The 19,023-nt window shown below is 39.8% G+C and overlaps 2 protein-coding genes across 11 annotated transcripts in view; both read left to right on the plus strand.

Annotated features, from left to right (window-relative positions):
• The window catches only part of LOC110988267 (uncharacterized), a 30,741-nt gene extending 19,264 nt beyond the window's left edge, over window positions 1-11,477 (plus strand). For 5 of the 8 annotated variants that reach the window (XM_087136583.1, XM_087136584.1, XM_022251610.2 and 2 more), the window contains 8 exons: window positions 866-931; window positions 1,271-1,364; window positions 3,009-3,088; window positions 3,976-4,089; window positions 7,847-7,912; window positions 8,297-8,390; window positions 8,802-8,886; window positions 9,340-11,477. In XM_087136583.1, coding sequence (XP_086992709.1) covers window positions 866-931; window positions 1,271-1,364; window positions 3,009-3,088; window positions 3,976-4,089; window positions 7,847-7,912; window positions 8,297-8,390; window positions 8,802-8,854 — 567 coding nt within the window. In that variant the 3' untranslated portion in view covers window positions 8,855-8,886; window positions 9,340-11,477. Of the gene's footprint in view, window positions 1-865; window positions 932-1,270; window positions 1,365-2,539; window positions 3,092-3,975; window positions 4,090-7,846; window positions 7,913-8,296; window positions 8,391-8,801; window positions 8,887-9,339 lie in introns of those variants that run through there. The other 3 variants (XR_015425186.1, XR_015425185.1, XM_087136585.1) reach the window with 3 other exon arrangements.
• A 1,175-nt stretch (window positions 11,478-12,652) lies between these two features.
• Window positions 12,653-19,023, plus strand: part of LOC110985879 (uncharacterized) — a 48,705-nt gene continuing 42,334 nt past the window's right edge. Inside the window, exons 1-3 of one of the 3 annotated variants that reach the window (XM_087136572.1) lie at window positions 12,653-12,915; window positions 17,384-17,437; window positions 18,423-18,531. In XM_087136572.1, coding sequence (XP_086992698.1) covers window positions 12,852-12,915; window positions 17,384-17,437; window positions 18,423-18,531 — 227 coding nt within the window. In that variant the 5' untranslated portion in view covers window positions 12,653-12,851. Of the gene's footprint in view, window positions 12,916-14,673; window positions 14,821-17,383; window positions 17,438-18,422; window positions 18,532-19,023 lie in introns of those variants that run through there. The other 2 variants (XM_087136570.1, XM_087136571.1) reach the window with 2 other exon arrangements.

Raw genomic sequence — 19,023 nt, forward strand, 5'->3', positions numbered from 1 at the left:
CTCATTATTTCACTGTATCCTTGTTTCAGATCAGCTTCCTCATTATTTCACTGTATCCTTGTTTCAGATCAGCTTCCTCATTATTTCACTGTATCCTTGTTTCAGATCAGCTTCCTCATTATTTCACTGTATCCTTGTTTCAGATCAGCTTCCTCATTATTTCACTGTATCCTTGTTTCAGATCAGCTTCCTCATTATTTCACTGTATCCTTGTTTCAGATCAGCTTCCTCATTATTTCACTGTATCCTTGTTTCAGATCAGCTTCCTCATTATTTCACTGTATCCTTGTTTCAGATCAGCTTCCTCATTATTTCACTGTATCCTTGTTTCAGATCAGCTTCCTCATTATTTCACTGTATCCTTGTTTCAGATCAGCTTCCTCATTATTTCACTGTATCCTTGTTTCAGATCAGCTTCCTCATTATTTCACTGTATCCTTGTTTCAGATCAGCTTCCTCATTATTTCACTGTATCCTTGTTTCAGATCAGCTTCCTCATTATTTCACTGTATCCTTGTTTCAGATCAGCTTCCTCATTATTTCACTGTATCCTTGTTTCAGATCAGCTTCCTCATTATTTCACTGTATCCTTGTTTCAGATCAGCTTCCTCATTATTTCACTGTATCCTTGTTTCAGATCAGCTTCCTCATTATTTCACTGTATCCTTGTTTCAGATCAGCTTCCTCATTATTTCACTGTATCCTTGTTTCAGATCAGCTTCCTCATTATTTCACTGTATCCTTGTTTCAGATCAGCTTCCTCATTATTTCACTGTATCCTTGTTTCAGATCAGCTTCCTCATTATTTCACTGTATCCTTGTTTCAGATCAGCTTCCTCATTATTTCACTGTATCCTTGTTTCAGATCAGCGTCCTCAGTGACTTTGCGGACACAGTGGTTTCTGATAATCATATCAGGGGGTACCTTAAGGTAACCAAACATGCAATGCTTTTAAAACAAGCAAATCCTTAAATCATAAGAAGAAAGATTTGGGGGGTTAAGCTTAAAAGGCATTCCTTTGTATTATGTTTATGACTGGTCTTATGGAAAAACCTGGTGGGAAAGTTGACTCAAGTGCTGAAACTTCATGTGTACAAATGACATTCAGGACATTTTTATATGAATGGGAAACGTATCTTGAATTCATTTTCTTCTGCATGCATGCTGTAGAGTGTTAATTTTTTAGTTACAGAATTAAGAAACTTGGGCAGCTGCTTAGGGGGGTTTCTCAATTTATTTGAAAAAATACTTTTTTTCTGCAATTGTAAGGTTGGAGCAGTGGTTGAGGCCAGACATCCAGTGACAGACGAGTGGATGGATGGTATGATCACGAAGCTGACTGATGCCAGTATGTACACTGTCGGTAAGTCTCCAGACAGGCTTCAGATGTAACACCTCCTTAATGCTGTGACACTTATCAGCTGACCAAGCCATCCAGTTGTTTGTAGGCTAGTTAATTGCAGGTTTATAGGTAAGACGACCTCCAGTTTGAATTGTAAAGTCACAGCTACCAAAGTATAGCTAACCTGAACAGAATTCACATGCTCCATGCAAGAACAGGCTATCATGGATGCATTCCACCAAATGGTCGTATTTCTGCGCCCGAGCTCATTAATATTTTGTGATCCCACGGGATTTTTACAATGAGACAGGCCATAATCAGGAGGCATCATAGAAATATTTCTATCAATCCCGAATTCGGGACTGATAGTTTCCAGTTCAGGGCATTTCTTTCACAAAAAGCCCCAAACTGCAGACCTATTTTGGATAGAGGCGGGAAGCTACATTCAAAAATGAGCACTTAGTTTTACTGATATTTTGGGGGTATCTTCCGTCAAAGGCGAATAAAAAATTTTTTTTTGTGGCTAACCCCATGAAATTAAAATGAAAGTGATCTTCTGGCTATACTCTTGAGTTTCCAGTGAAAAAACGAAGGCCAACCTCTCATGAAGAGTCAACAGGCGGCGCTATTTCGGTCCAATTTTGTACTGTTTGCTATGGGCACGTAGTTGGTGTACTGCAACCTCGTCTGCATTAAACTATAGTGAAAGCAAATTTTTTTATTGAACCTTTGGATCAAAATAACTCGCAACTGCCGAGTTGAAATAAAGACTGGCCTGCTGCTGCCGAGGCCTAATCAAAATTAAATAAGGACTGCTCGTAACCTGCTGAGCTTATAAAATGAATATTACCATCAAACTGTAGACTAGGTAGCTTCTCGGCTACGGGACCCGTCAGCTGTTAGAGCCAGTTTTCAAAGCCCAAGCTGCCATGAAAGATGAAACTCTGACGTATTTGACCTCGTAGCCTCGGCACAGTTGTGGGAAGAGAATGTGTGTGTATTGTCCACGCTAGGCCTTTTATGGACGAGCTACGCTCCAAGGGTTACGGAGAATAGGATAATGTTCTACCTACTGTAGTCTGGCTTTTTATTTACAACCACCTGGCCGCAATCTTGGGCCAAAGAAACTAAATGAAGGAATTCACTACAAAAATAGGGGATGACAGATAAACTTTCTTGTGACCGTGGCTCCCCAGACCAGAGTCTTCCATGACTGTCCACTCAGGCTTTCCGCTGGCAACATCAGGGCCACCTACAAAGTGACCGTTGCTACCTTGGCCTGGATGACCACCCTTGACCTGAAGACTGTAGTCTTTGCATGCCATACGTAATGTAACCTGCAAGTTTGTTCCAGTTGTTAACTTCAGAATTCTTGAGTGTAAAAGAGCCAGTTTCCCCTATGGGTTGCAGTCTTCCCACTGGCTTGACCGTGCAGTAACACATTTCTCATACTTGAGGAGACAAAAAAATGTAGAGTTAAGCCCCATGGAGCAAATTTAAAGCATTCTTTACTAAAAAATTCACACTACTGTCCTATGAGTACTTCTTTGCGTGCATTGCATGCATTATTTTTGTCTTTTATTTATAAAAAGGTCCAAAAGTGAAGTGCTTCTTTGAGCACAGGGCTTGCTGAATGTTTGTCTCTGATACTTGTGTTTCTGGCAGTGTATGACGATGGAGACGAGAAGATTTTAGGGAGGTCATCGCTGCGTTTGCATGACAGGCAACTTATCAATGAGTATGAGGTGTGTAAAAGAGGAACATACGAAAAAATAGCTACAGTATGGACCAAATTAGATACCGTATTATTATGAACAGACAGACATGACATTTTTGGGTAATGTATTTTTTGGTCTTTGACTTGAAATTGCTCTAACTATACTTTACTTTAACAAACCGAATTCTTAAATGTTGAGTATGATTACCAAGCACAATGGTTGTTGACTTTCTCATACATGAAAGCACCTTCTAGCACCACATCAAAGGATTTTTTTGCTTTTTGTGTATGTTTTATTTATTTTTATCAATGAATGTTGTTTTTTATACCTTTATGAAATGAACAGGGATTGTCACTGGACAAAAACTGGTTTATTTCAGGAGTTTCAAAATGATATATACAACTGGGAGTTTTTGTAGGAACAGTTTTGGATAAAATATGGCAGTATGCATGAGAAATGTTATTTGCACAAGCAATGGCCCTAGGTATATTCCAATGATGAATATCAAAGTCTGTGACATGATTAATGTAAAATCATCTTCGAATACACATACACACCATTTCATCTGTGCAATTTCAATGTGACTTGACTTTCAATGAGTTATTAGGCTTAGAAGCCCCTGAACTCCAAAGAGGAGATATGGAGATTACTGTCCCAAAATTGGATCAAAGGAAATATTCACTCGAGTTTTTCTCAAAGTGCAGTTTTCCCAAAGGTACAAGTGTTTAGGACTAAAGAACAGTATAGTGTTGGAGGTCATGGAGGCGTAAAGCCAGCTTTGCAGCTGCATGTAGGTACATGAAATAGGACAACTGAGTGTGTCTGAAGTTTTTTTCGGGTAAACATTCGAAATCATTTCTCCCTTTGAGGGACCTTTTCTTCAAGTAAAAATTTACTTTCTGTCCTAAAAACAGATGGACAGAAAAGAATTGCCTTTCCTTCCGCGTGGAACTGAAGTCAAAGTCATGTACAGAGGTGCTCTCTGTGATGCCAAGGTGGAAACTATTAAGAAGTCAGTGAAGTGTAAGGTGAGTTGCCTACATGTATGTTATCACAAGAAGCCAATTTTATGAAGCTAGTAAGAGATTTGCCAGGAAGAGAAGATTCATTCAGGTGGGATTATCTTGATTAGTAAAAATTTAAAAACTTTACCAGCCGAGTACAAGAACTGATTTTCAGTTATGAGTACATGTACTTGTATCTCCGTGTACTAGTACTTCTAATTACAAGTACAAGTCAGAGTACATGTACTTTAAGTCTGGGTAACTAGTCAAATTTGTTTTGTCAAGTGTTTTGAATTTTCAACTGATTGTTTTGATTAAAATCTGCCATAGCATTCCCAAATCAGTGTGTTTGGGTAGCCTAGGTGAACTCCTTGACCACACTACATGTACGTTACGGCGTGATTACAGGATATGAAGGGTCAAAAATAGGGGAGAAATTTTAGAACTAAAATTTTCAACACTTCCACCTTTTCCAAGGAGCTAATTTCACATCTGTAACTCCTATGCGTCCTTATCTCCACAGCTGGTGGGTTGAGAGATTCAACTCATCAACACAAAAGACAAAAACGGGAAAGAAGTAATGTTAATTCTTGCCGTTGTTGTGGACTGTTTTCAGCCATTCTCCAGTGCAGTTCGTACAGTATGCACGCACAACTATTTGGCATACGAAATTTCGAGCCACGTACACGGCATGTCTATGGTATACACACATAAAGCACGCGCAACTTGGTTCTCAGCCCCGAGTATTGATCTCCATGCGGAGTATGCACAACATCAGGCAGGGGGCAAGGCTGTGGCGTGCGTTGGTGACGGTTGGTTATATTTACTTGCATGCAAGCTGAGCCTACAACGGGGAAGCTAAAATTTAGAATTTGTCCAAATTCTAGCCATTTTTGGCAGCATTTACACTGCAAACCTTTGTATTATGTGTCAACATGTGGACTGACAAAAGGTGTCCACAAAATTCGATAAAAGTTACAGGACTCCCGGCAGCAGGCAAGGCAAGGCTTTGGCAAATTTCTGTTGCTAGCAATTTACTCATATTTGTTGATTTGTCCCCTTTTAAAAGTTATACCGAATCCATGTTTTTTTTTTACATTTTTTTTTCGAGATGGAGAACTTTTTCAGAATGCCCAGGCACAAATATTGAAGTTGAAATAAGTATTTAGTCAATAACGGCAATTAACAATCATGTTCTCTTGGGCCTTAATTTAAAAATGGAAAATTACATATTTTTAGATTTATTGAGTATTTTGAAATTGCACATTGTTGGGGATCCATCGCCCGATAACCAGACAGTGCTCCAGCATGACCATAAACTTCAACCTGACAAAATAAGCCAGTGAAGTTTAAGCCCACTGACAAAAATGTTCTGTGACATTTCTTCACTGGCGAAAACGTTAACAAAAATATCGGAATGCACTTATGATTTATACCATTGAGGACTCCAAATAACTATACGTGAAAGTGTCAAGCTGTTTGATGTACATATAGGCCTACATAAGCATCTCCTCCCCAAACCCCCCCCCCCAAACCATATGAGTCACATGATTTTTTAATCTTTTTAAAGTTGACACAGTCTAGCCATCCGTCCATTGCTCTAAAATTCAACGCGTCACTGCCAACTACGAATTCAGTCTGCTCATTATAAGTTTGGTTTACAAATGAAAAAAGGAAAGGCCAATCAACAGCACAGTTTGTGCATGATCGCTTTTTACCGCAAGTGCGTGCACCAGCACTGCGTCTGCATACTGTTTTTCACCTGGTCATCATTATCATTACGCCCGCAATGCAATCCTCTTTTTTATTCCTCGGTTATCAAGATAAGTTTCATTTTAATAAAAATTAGATCTCTACAATATTGTGTATTTATACATCTTTAATCAATAAAAATTTACGAACAAATGAAACATGTTAAACACTTCAAAGAGAGATCATTTACGAACTTAGGCCTATTCCCATACAAGAACCCTGCATATTATAAGGCCAGCTCCGCTGACCGAGGTTATTCTTATAAAATAGCAGGCTGTTTTGCAAATTTATGTTTATAAATCCAAAATGTAAAGCAAAACAAAATAATTGACATGTTAGGGGTAACCGCTGGAGGGTTATTGGTCAGTCTGAAGCTGCTGATCTGTCAAAAACGGTACCGCATTTTTATATCGGCAGGCGGGTTAAAGCCAAGTACCAGTCATGGCCTCCGTGTAGTAGACGTGCAACAGACCTTCACTGGAAATCACGCACGCATAGTACGTGCACGCAGCTCAGGTTCCTGTACGTGCATGCAATTTGCAACTCGAGAACCGATGAATTACGTCTACAACTGTGAAAAACAGCAACATTGTCTCTCACTTATCTCCTAAATTTTGCAGTCCATGGTTCGTTCTGAAATTCCTTAACCGCCCAGATGGACAGGTAAGGCCACAAAAAAACTTGTAAACGCGAACAATTAGTTTCTTCAACAAGGTAAACCACGAACAAATTTGAATCAAATTTTTGGTTGTTTTGTACCCAAGTCTTAGAACCTGGACATCAGTTGTAATGAAATGAAGATTGGCTTCCAACCTGGGCTATATGTTTGGGTAAAGTTGCAGATTATAACCATTCCATGTATGTGTATTTTAGGCTCTTTGACAACACACAGAAGTACATGTACAACATTTATATGGCACGAGAAAGATCATCAGTTCTGATGCACCAACAACAGCAAAACCATTTTCTTAGAGATAATATGTTGAAGCATCAAGAATGAGCAAATGCCGTTGATGAATGGCCCAGTTTCACTGAGCTGCTTAAGTACACACGTTGCTGAAATGCCAAATAAACTTGCTAAAAAACAAAGGTTACCAGTCCAAACTCTGTGGCCGTCATACCAACCAAAAAACATGTAAATGGCATTCTGAAACAATATACATCACAATGGAGTTAAGATTGGTGATGGGTGATCTGTGCTTACATTTGGACATGTACAATGTACAAGTACATACCAGGACGTCTCCAACTCGTGATGTTTCATGCACGCACAATGCAAACGCATAAATATGGATTGGTGAAGTCTGTTTCCAGACTTTATATTCCTATGCCTGTGTTTTTCTATATTCTAGATCCTATGTCAGGTCCGGGAACCAGACCAGCTACAACTAAATCAAGTGTTTCCTAGTTTTGGACCCAAGACACCTTTCGCGGTGCTGTGATCTGTTATTGAGTGCAGTGTATGTACACTTTACAAGGTGATACAAAGTGACAGTGCCCCTTCCGCCCCTGCGTCTGGTGATGGGTCGTGTTGCGGAATAAACAGGAAGGTCTTGGAACCAAGACTAGGAATACACCTGCGTTTCGCTTTCGTAAATTGGCTAAGACGGCGAATGTGTAGGCCTTGTGTTTGTCGTACAGAGTATCGGTCTGTAAGGATCAATTTTCTTGTATTTCAGTGGCCGTAATGGGATTTAGAGGATTTTTTATCGATTACTGCTAATCTAGCACGAGCACCTCTATGCTCGAGTGAAGTTTTATTCCGAGTATTTTGCAGCCCGAGTACAAGAAATGTTTTAGTACAAGTACTTGGAAATTCGAGTACAAGTAAGACGCGATTCCCTGAAAATGGTACTCGAGTACGAGTACTACAGCACTGCTAGGAATATGTCTGTGAAATGGCATATATCCAACTATCCAATGTTGACGAATCACTGAATAAATGACAAATGGACAGATTTCAAAATCCTGTGTAATGTTGCCCGACATGCCCACAGATAACATTACTTCATTCGTATCCTTGTTTCAGATCAACTTCTTTGGTGGCATCAGTGGCGTACAGGTTTCTGACAATTTCATCAAGGGGGACCTCCAGGTGAAAATATAATATTTTAAGATTTAAGCCTATGTTTAAATCATAAGAATGAAGTTTGTTTTGGTCAAGGTACTCAAATGAACTGGGTCAAAGGCATTCGTACTATGCCATAATTTACCCTGTTACTTGTGACTTGTCTTATGAAAGGACTTGTGACAGATTCAACTTCAACATAACCTTACCTTAGACCATTGATATCTACTATGAATAATCAACTGTCTTGCCATGTGAACAAGAAATCTCTGTCATTTGGTTTCTTGGCATGCATGCTGTAGAGTGCTGACTTCTTGGGTCAAAGAACCAAGAAAATTTTGTCGGTCATTTGCTGTGTGTTTACTCAAAATAATTACTTAAAAATGATCTCTTGAATTTTGTTATTGTAAGGTTAAAGCAGTGGTTGAGGCCAGACATCCAGTGACAGAAGACTGGATGGATGGTGTGATCATGAAGGTGACTGATGACAGTACATACACTGTGGGTAAGTCTGCCCAAACAGGATTCGAACAGAACACCTCAGTAATGCTATGACAGTTCAGCCACATGTAGCTGTTCATAATTGATTGCAGTGTTGTGGAATTGTGTCTGGTCCTCCGATGGCCTTAACTTCAGTAATGGTTGATGTTTTTCCAGAGGAAGTAGTTTGAAACCAGGAGGTGTGATGCAGAATGCAGCTGAGCTCTCAAAGAGTGAAATTCCGACTCTTCGGTTACACTATGCATGCGTACATGAAAGTGACGATTTTCACGTTTTTTGGGGGGCTATAAACATAAACTAGAAATCAAAACTTCACATGAAAACAGGCTATTAAAAGTAACAAGAACTTGATGCCACACTTCTCCCAGAACAGGATACACTGAAAGTGTGTTTTTAATGTCTCTTTTTCCTGCAGTGTTTGATGATGGAGACGAGGAGACACTAAAGAGGTCATCCCTGTTTCTGTGACAAGAACAACTCTTCAGGGGTGTGAGATTGAGGTGTGTGAAATAGGAAAAAAAGTCATTCAATGCCTTTTTGTAAATGCAGTATCTACCATGGTTTTTGTTACGGCACTTTAGACTGGTTGCTTTCTTTTCCTATTGCACCAATCTGCAGCACTGAAATCAGGAACCTTACAGGTTATAACAAGTGGATATCAGACTTTATTTCTCTTAATAAAAAGTTTATCAGAAAAGAAAACACATGTAGAAGTAAACGTGGGATTTGATTGAGAACTAGAGGTAAGAAAGAACAAAAAAGGAGGGCTGTGCGTCATTTTGCCTCAAAGGGAATTTTCAAAGCTACCATATATTCAACAAATTGAAAATTGAATCTCAACTGAGTAGAACTGGTCCTAGCAAATTGAAAGGATAGCATGATGTAAATATGACAAAAATACTGTGGCTTTTTCTGTTTTTTAATCATTTTCATTTTTGTGGTTTTTTTTTCAGAGGTTGGTTCTGCTGTCCAACTTCTGCTCTCTCATCATGCGAGAAGTCATAAGCAGGAAGAGAATCAGTAGACATGGCGTTCAGTTATTGGGAAGGGACTACAAACAGAAATATGAAATAAAAGTGTGATTCTACTGGTGTGATGGAATCTGCCCTGAACTGTCTGTCTTGAGAGTTACCAAAATTCAGTTACTTTGGATAAATCTTGTATAGTACAAGTCAAATTTGGTGTACATGGCAAGAAATTCAGGATATTTGTGAATTCTTTCTATTCGTGACGGTTTATCTAGGGGGATCGAAAGTAAAATCTTTCAGATACCGTATATAATAGTCATGATCAATGCATATGTGCCATCGTGGATGCATGTACGTGCAGTCTTTCACAGGTGGAACTTTTCAAGCCTGAGGGAAAAACTATGTGACATCTCTGATTGAAATTCTTAAGCTCAATTTGCCATGAGAATATGATTAAGCCTCACTTCACATATCTAACTAGATGTACATGTGCAGGTTGTAACCTATTTACATTCACAACGTTTTCTTGTGAAAGTTCAGGACAACAAATACATGTCATCATTTTGTAGCCACACTGAATCACATGAGTCACTCAAGCATTGGCTAGATTGACACCAACATTTCTGTGACTAAAGATAGACAGGTCTGTTTCCAGAAACAGTATGTGTTGCAGATGATCACATAAATCTGTCCTTTAAAACCTAAGGGAGACACCATTCAACCTGAGATGAATCGTTTGGGACCTTTGTTATTCAAATTCAAAGTTTTTGTAAATATTTATCTTTTTTTTGTTATTGGCTTTGCTTTGTATTATTTATTGTATTTCACTGATATGCATGAGGTTTGTTTCATTCCAAGGTGTTGTATAGTGTTCGCAATCAAGGAGTGTAACCCGGATCTCCATGTTTGGCAATTCACTGTCGCATGGTGACCTAACAGACACGCTAGATTTGTTGGTATTAACATGTATCGAATATTTACATCTTGGTTTCTTCAAACTTAAAAACTGAAGTTCAGACATGACACCATTTATCGGGCACTGTGTTTACTTTCAAAGATATTGTTTCATTAGACCCCTAAATAGAAGTCTCTGCTATTGTTCAGTGGAGATGGCTGTGAGATGTTTAATGTTCCACCTGGGTCAGCCATCAGCAGCACATATTGAAGATTATTAACCAGTGCATTTTTGGCAAAATGCATAGCAAATGCAAACCTATGTAATACCGATTTCCTTCCATCTGTCCGGCCATTTGCATTTCACAAGTTTTTTAATCTCTGTATATTGGTAATAATAATGTCCTAATTATTTGTTTCAGTGTGATTTTTTTACCAATACCAGAGCCTTACGTAGGATTATTGCCCAGAAGCTTGTGTGTTTTTTTTACATATTCATGGGGGAAATTGAAACTCCAAATTTTGAAGTTTTTCGTTGAACATGTATTACATGTACATGTACCTTGAACATGTATTTTGTGTGCGCAGTATTCACGCATAAAGGCTTTTGTTCAGAAATTAAACAATCATTCTCATCTGTGCCAGGCCTAACCCTTGGATGTGGTGGATTGGGTGAGACCATTGGGGCTGGGGAGTATGAGTGGATGATATGGACGTCATGGAATGGGGATTTGATGGGATGGGATAAGATGGGCCTTTGGTGGGGTGAGTTAGGGATTTGTTGTTATGAGATGGGGATTTATCAAATGGTTGGGTAAATACCATTTGTATTTTATGTAATACATGTATATGTGTATAAAGAACATGTACTGTGTGCATGCACGCAGGTATTTCATCTTTTAGAATCAGATTGCCCCCATAAACTGTTAACAGTCTATCATACCATCTTGTCCACATTGATAAACAAGGTTTTCTACAAGAATATATTTTTGTTTAAGTTTTAACAATTTTTATGTAATGAGTACGTATTTTTCCAAACCTATGTTTTGACATTCACGCTTTAAAAAGAAATGAACAGAAAATGTTTTTGGAGAATATGGAACACTTCACAATTACAGTAAAAAAAACAATACGTGGATTGGATGTAGTTAAATCCATGAAGTTCTGTACTCGACACAAGTCAGTATATTTTTGGTCACCATGAGTATAATAAATTCAGTGATGGAAAAGGTTGTTCACATCCTCTTTGTTTTCAAGTGATCGTGTTTATGCAAAGGCATAATGGCCCCACGTTTTATCGTTTCCAGCGATGAAGTTCTCGCAATCATTCTAGGGATTCACAATAAATAAGAGACGCAGACGTGTTTTTTCCCGAAGGATACCTGAATAAATCAAAGTACAAACGATTGATGCCCCTTTTTTCTTTGGAGACACTGTCATGATTTTTTAGTTTGATGAATACTTCAAACAATTTAATTCCTTCCATCATGGTATTATTTTCACGCCTACCTTCGTGTAATTATATAATTGCCGAAGGGAAAGAAATGTGATGATGCATCTTTCCTGGTTCATTCATTCTAGGCCCTTACCTTAAAGGGTCCGCAATCCCTCCCCCCGTCTCGTCTGTTTTATTTTACCTGCAATTCACGCCACACGTACATCCCACTTATATTTTAGACAATTTGGTATTTATCGGAAGGAACCTACGATCCCGGAATCCCAGAACAATGGACAATTTGTGGGGAGTGATACAGATGGCACCTGCAGCATTCTCGGTTGCCCAGTGATTTCCAACTGAACCGCCAACAGATACTCAAAAAGAAGACAAGGAATTGTCAGATTGACATTTGATAAGTGTATCCGGGGTCAAAGTCATGCCATCGAGATCACGTCAATGCATGTACTGTCTCATCATGGTCTCATCAATGATTCTAGCGCTACTGAAAATGTTCCTGAAGATGTTCTGAATAAAGAACGAAATATTGAATCAAACATGGCTTTCATTAGTCTTTATGGAGTCTGCATAATATTGAGCTACTGAAAATGTTATGACAGTTTTTGATCAAAGTAATGTCGAACTATGGAGGCCTAATTTGAGGTCAAATTTAACGGCTACATGTTGTTCAGTGTTCAGTGATTTGTTCAGTGTATATATGTTGATATTGAAGGAAATACATTTTCTACAATTATAAAGATGTGCATAAAGTAGGTTTTGCAAAAGTTAATAAATTTCACAGGAGTGCCGTCTATATGAGACTGGCACGCGAGCTGTGACGTGGATGAGCAACTTACGCGCAAGCGCGAGATGTAAATCGCCGATTGGTTGATTACTTGACAAGCAATGGGGTGGCACTTCAGCCGGTGGTCTTTTTTAATCGTAAATTCACTGGTTAATAATAGAATGATCCGCCAAATCATGACGCTATAACCTGACATGAACAGAACTGAAGAAAACCGAAGCTGCGTCGAGGATCCTGAAGTCCTTCTAACACAAGACAGTCGATAAGCCAACTTTCAAGTACTAAAGACATTCGGAAATCTTTTCAGGCAAAAAAAAAAAAAAACGGCTCAGCTTTGAAAGGATTTTCATCTGATGTCGCGCGATGAAGGTCCACAAGACTGCCATCGTTCTTCTCATCTTGTGTCTCCTAATCCCCAGCCCCTCTGGTACGTACGAGGATTTAGTATCTTCGGTAATAGAGCCTAATAGAAGACAGTGTGACCAGATTTCTGTTCATTTATTTAAGACGTCACTGTTTTTATCATTCTACCGGCTGTTTATTAAAACACATTGGTTGCAAATGAATGAGTCTAAAATTGCTGTCACTGAAATCTGGGAAGAACTTTTCTGTTAAAAATACACACAGGTAGTTTTTCCGGTGCCTGTGTTTTGTCTTGATTGGAAAGGTGTAATCACTCTATAGACCTATAGCCAAGATACACACGAGGCAGTTGGTTGTAAGGCCTGATACCAAAGTTGGAACTAACTAATGGCAGTTGCTTCTGCACTAAAAGGAATAAAAATGAGATAAACACTAACCAGTCAGCGTTGTATAGGTGTTTTGTACGCTAGTTACAAGGCAAATCCACGATTTTACTCACGCTGTGCAAGTGCAGATTCAGAACCGATCTTTTTGTGGGGAGGGGCACATATTTGGGGGGGGGCAATTTTTATATTTTTGTGTAACGTTTTAGGTCCTTTTGAATAGCTGAGACTGCATTCTAGTCCAGGCTTTGGGAAGCAAGAGAAAGGAAACAGACACAAATCGCATTTCTCTCATAGTTTTGGATTTTTCTCCTTTCCCCTGGGTCCGCTATGTCCCGTACGTGTTTCATCAAAGGTTTTTAAGTTGAAGACGCACGAGTCCCTGTGCATTTCGCTAATTCTGAAAGTTTTTGTTTTTTGTTTTGGGGTTGTTTGTTTGTTTGTTTGTTTTTGTTTTTAATTCATTCGCATTACATGTAAATTATGAACAAGATCACGAACCGGTTTAACCTTATAGTCTGCACCCTCTCGGCAACAGCTCGAGGCGATCACATTTCAAAAGTTGGGGCGAAATTATAGTCGGCCTGTGTTGGGCAAAGCCAGTGAAATGGAGAATAGGCCTAAGTGTGAAGTTAAACTTGTGTTTGGAGCTAAAAATCTGATTTTTGTCTATACCACTGTCACCGTTGGACTGATGGAAATGCGGTTCCTCAAGGGACCTGAATAATTAACTGTTCGGGGTTGTAAATTTTTTTTCCGTTTGTTTCCCTTGTGAAAACGGCCGTGGGGTGCCTGTTCAACTAGGACTTTATTTTAAATTTATATACATAGGGACACTGCCGATGTTAAGGAAACTGGTGGTTGAAATCAGCAAAATGATAAGTACTGGAATTTAATGCGAAAACGAATACTTCCAATGTTACGACCATATTTTCTGCGTACTGTATCCGAATAGTGGTTCATGACCGATGGAGCCATGAAAAAGGATGCTGGAATGGAATTATAAGATTCCAAAATGTCCAACCTCGCCTAGGGCCGGAGGACAGGGTACTATTTGAAATAAGAAGGACGCATATAATGGGAGGGCGTTACTTTAAGCACCAAAACAGCGCCCTCCTTTTATGCCGTTATGCGTACTTGTTATACGTTGTCGGCGCCAATATGACTTTCTGAAAACCGTGATCTTGAAATGCACGTGCCTGCCCATATGTCGCAGGCACATTACATGTACATTTACATGGTCATATCATAGCACGGAAACGAGCCAGAGACGTGCTTCGAAGCTGACAAACCAAGAGGCGTTGTACGGCCGTGATTGACTCCAGCTGCGGTCAGCTTGGTGTGTTACGTACACAATACATTCAGCCAAGCGCAGGCGTCTTGTTCGCGATGCATATAAACCATGTGCGACTGGCAAGTCGTTTAGTGCGATGTGAAGGCTCCATGGTCATACCCAACCAAGGTCCACCGTGATCGATGATGGACAACTTGATGTTGTTGAATTGTTTACAAGGACCTCACTGATCAACATTACTCAACTCTTTGTTGCTGGTTCAGAACTGCTATGCTTAGGCCTACACTTTTTGGTAGTAGGCCCTAGATTCAATTGCTTGTCACGTATGATGAAAACTGTGCGTGATATCCATCATGCAAAGAGTTCCATATACAGACAACAGGCTTAAACTGTTATTAAATAGCTGTCAAAAAGTGATAACATGTCCCAAGGTGAAATATAACTGAGAAAATTCCGAAAAATTTACTTAAAAAATCCTTGAGACAAGTCTCATCTCATAGGTTTTTGCAGGGGCATCAAAAGTGTTGTCCATATATGGAACTCTTTCCTCCATGATAATGTTTTTAAACCGCATGAGGCATAAAGCCAGACGTGTGAAGACACGAATCTTGTACCGAAAAATATTTCAAACGTTTCCAGAAAACACTTTGAAAATGCACTGAACTCTTTGTACACAACCAACTATGGGGAGTCAGGATGCTGTGGGTTTTCCACTGTACGTACCACTCAAAATTTGGGGATCAGGTCAACTCGGACCCAAACCAACTCGGACCCATTCCAACTCGGACCCATGCCAACTCGGACCCAGGACCAACTCGGACCCACGCCAACTCGGACCCAGTACTAACTCGGACCCACGACCATCTCGGACCCACAACCAACTCAGACCCACGTCAACTCGGACCCACGCCATTTCGGACCCACTTCGAGTCAACTCGGACCCACTGAGTCTTACGGTTGCATTACACCAAATACGCGCCCGTACTAGACCGAAATAGCGCCGACTCTTGAACCTCCGAGGTTGGCCTTCATTTTTTTCGCTGGAAATTCAAGATAATTTTTTTTCCACTTGAAATTCAAGATTATGGCCAGATTTATCACTTTTCGTTTCAATTTTATGAACTTTTTTTTCGCATTTTCCCGAAGATACCCCCTAATAGTAGTAAAACTATGCGCTCCTATGAATGTAGCCGCCTGCCTCTATCCAAAATAGGCCCGCACGGTGGGGCGTTTTGTGAAAGAAATACTCTGAACCGGAAACTATTAATCCCAAATTCGGGATTTATATAAATAATTCTATGATCCCTCGTGATTATGGCACTATTAAAGGTCAATGTTCGTGACATTGGTGTATATCTGCAGTATCTGTTGTACGTATGCAGCATCTCTTATGTACATCAGAAGGCCTATCTGTGGCTTTTTATTGCAACAAAAACTTTGGGGGCTGTTTGGTGAAAGTTCATTCGATTTCTGCTGGTGATCTGGAGTGCCAAAAAAGAAACTTCGGCGAAAGGGCGTCAATGATTTGGTACTGTCAATCACACTCCAAAAGCTGCTCCCATTGGTTGTCCCAAGCTCCCACTCCCCGATCATAGGGTTTCAAGAATGGAAGGTGACAAAATCAGTCTTTATGGTTAATCACGCAAGTACCTCGGCAGCTAATACCTGATTAAGATTCCAGATTACAAGCGGCAAATAAGACATCATAGGAAATGTGCCTCCATAAAAATACGACGCTTGTCGGTTACTTATCACTTGTTCCAAGACATCACTGATATCAAATCTAGTCCTGTTCGGTTTTTAACCACCATGCCTGTTCAAACTCGAAAACGGAGAAATTCTGGGAATCCTGTGCCACTGTTTCCCTGCATAACGTTTAGAGAGGACGTTAAATCTCGGCAGCATGCAGTGCAAAAGTGTCATTTACCAAATGCTTAAATGTAAAAGTGGACAAAATAAAAATGCTTAAATGTAAAAGTGGACAAAATAAAAATTTTCAACAAGTTAATCACGCTCCTTGGGTTGGGTCCGAGTTGACTCATGGTGGGTCCGAGTTGGTCGTGGGTCCGAGTTAGTATTAGGTCCGAGTTGGTTGTGGGTCCGAGTTGGTCGTGGGTCCGAGTTAGTATTTGGGCCGAGTTGGCATGGGTCCAAGTTGGTCGTGGGTCCGAGTTGGCATGGGTCCGAGTTGGTATGGGTCCGAGTTGGTTTGGGTCCGAGTTGACTCGAAACCAAAATTTGCTTCCACAGCCTATGGGCCTGACCTTTGTGTAGACTAGACTGAGTATAACCACATGGATCCAGCATACCACTTACCAAAACACTGAAATGGAGGCAATCTTCACTTTACTTGTAGGACCCTATTTTGCTATTATTGTAAAACTAAATGGCAAAATTTGTGATCTGAACAACTAGCGTGACGAAAACTCTAGAGATTGCCTTGTTAATTTTAATGCTTCATTTTTCCCAAGTCAAATAAATCAAGCCTTATGGTCGTGTCTTACATCTGAAAATTCTCAATTAGGAATTACCCAGAACACTGTTGGCTTGAGTTTAAGAGCTATAGTTGTCTTGAGTCCCAGTCTCTTGGACAGCAAACTTTGTAAGAATTGTACAATAGGACCCTCCCTAAATTCTTCATTTTGCAATTCTTTATTTTTGTAGCAAGACTTCCCAAAGAGAATTTTCGACTGATACACACTTTGTAAGAAGTTAAGAAATTAACATGTTGATGAGTGGAACAGAAATTCAGAGATTTCCTGTCAAGGATTTGATGGCACTTAAAGGAAGTGATCCCAGGGCTCTTTTACTTGCCCAGTAAGCTGGTATGACTTTCTGCCATTTTTGTCTCACAGAATGCTGGAGAAGACGACGAAGGCGATCCCCACCACCCCCACCCCCGGCCCCAGGTAGGTAAATCAGCAAATATCCCAACTTTACTCAAGCCTATGGTTCCCTAGTAGATGGATCAACTCTTATCACATTTGGGGGATTTGTGCATTTATTTCACCTCAAGCTTTTGGCTTAGTTCCCAACATGGCGGCTTTAGCCTCTATACAACTGTGTTGACCTTTAGTCAAAGCACAATTACAAGGTTGAAGAATTTGCTGGCAAAAACCGCCCCAGTTGCTTTTCAGGTAAGAAAATCTGATGTTAACTGGTTACATAATTGGCTTGAATGATGAGTTGTTTGTTTGGACTATCTAAATGACCATTTGGAACCAGCCGTGGTTTGACGTCTCTGCTGGGTGCCAGTAGTCAATGCCATGTATCAGTTTAATTGGAGGGAACCATTTTCATTGAAAAGAATTGCACGAGATGTCAGCGATGTAGGTCTTGCAGAAACAAGAATTCTCACTAAGACAAAACTCGCTCTTTCATTTCCACAAAAGGTTTTTATGCAGCTGTTCCTAACCTTTGGAATAATCTTCTTCCTGAGATCCGTCACACAACTTCCCACACCAAATTCAAAGCATTGCTTTGAACTCATCTTTCCATGCATCTTTAGCCTAATATTTCAATATTTTCTCATTCTGTATTTCTTTATTTTAGGTGCAAAATGTTGTGAGACCAGTTTGTGTAAGAACACCATATAATTGCCCAAATTATTGGCTCTACGCTATGCAGAAAAGGCTTTGTTTTTCTACTTATCTTTCTTTTTCTTTTTAATAATCTTTTTCTCTTGTTCTTCCAGCACTTTTTCTCTGAGTTTCTCGTCACCTCTTTTGGCATGGAACCTAAGCCATTCTGGCGTCATCCCATTCATTCGTTGGCTTCTTCATGAAGAGAATACCGAAAATGAAATGAAATATATAGTTTGCTATGCATACTCTCCTGGCTCTTTCAGTTAAGTTGACTACTCAAAGGCTTGTCTGCTTTTATTTATTTCAATAGAATTTACCGTCTGCCCCAGTAGTAAAGAAGTAACAACGGATAAGGCTGATGGTAAAGAGATAGTCCATTACACCTCACCAAGAGCAACTGGCACTGGAGTAGTTGTAAGGTATAGTATGAATAAAAATGAACGACTTGTGGATATACTGAAGTGGACTGTGAACTTACCAGTCATAGATACAGCGGTGTGGCTAAGGGAGAAGGGGTAAGGGACACGCCCCCCATGAAAAATCGTCACTCCCCCCCACTTGCATATCCTCATGAGATCTTGATTGCGTACATGTGTTTGTCCAACATCCAGTCAGGTCCCCTCACCATTCGTTCCTCCTTCCCACATGCTCAGAATCCTGGCTACGCTGCTGCATTGACATGATTTACTCTTGTGAATATATGCCATGTCAATGTTTTGTGCGACTAAAAATAAAAAAAACACAGGCAGTTCATAAAGCAGGATTGCAAATACCGAAGAAATAATTGACTTTTCAGCACCCCCCCCCACACATGACGTGTATCCCTCATGTGTTAGAAATAATAAACTTCCACATATGACAGGAAATATGTCGTAAAAATTTCAGTGTATAATAGATGGTTCTGGTATGTA

Source organism: Acanthaster planci, linkage group LG05, assembly GCF_054643075.1.
Source record: "Acanthaster planci isolate LZ-2023a linkage group LG05, COTS_SCS, whole genome shotgun sequence".
NCBI classification, from domain to species: domain Eukaryota; kingdom Metazoa; phylum Echinodermata; class Asteroidea; order Valvatida; family Acanthasteridae; genus Acanthaster; species Acanthaster planci.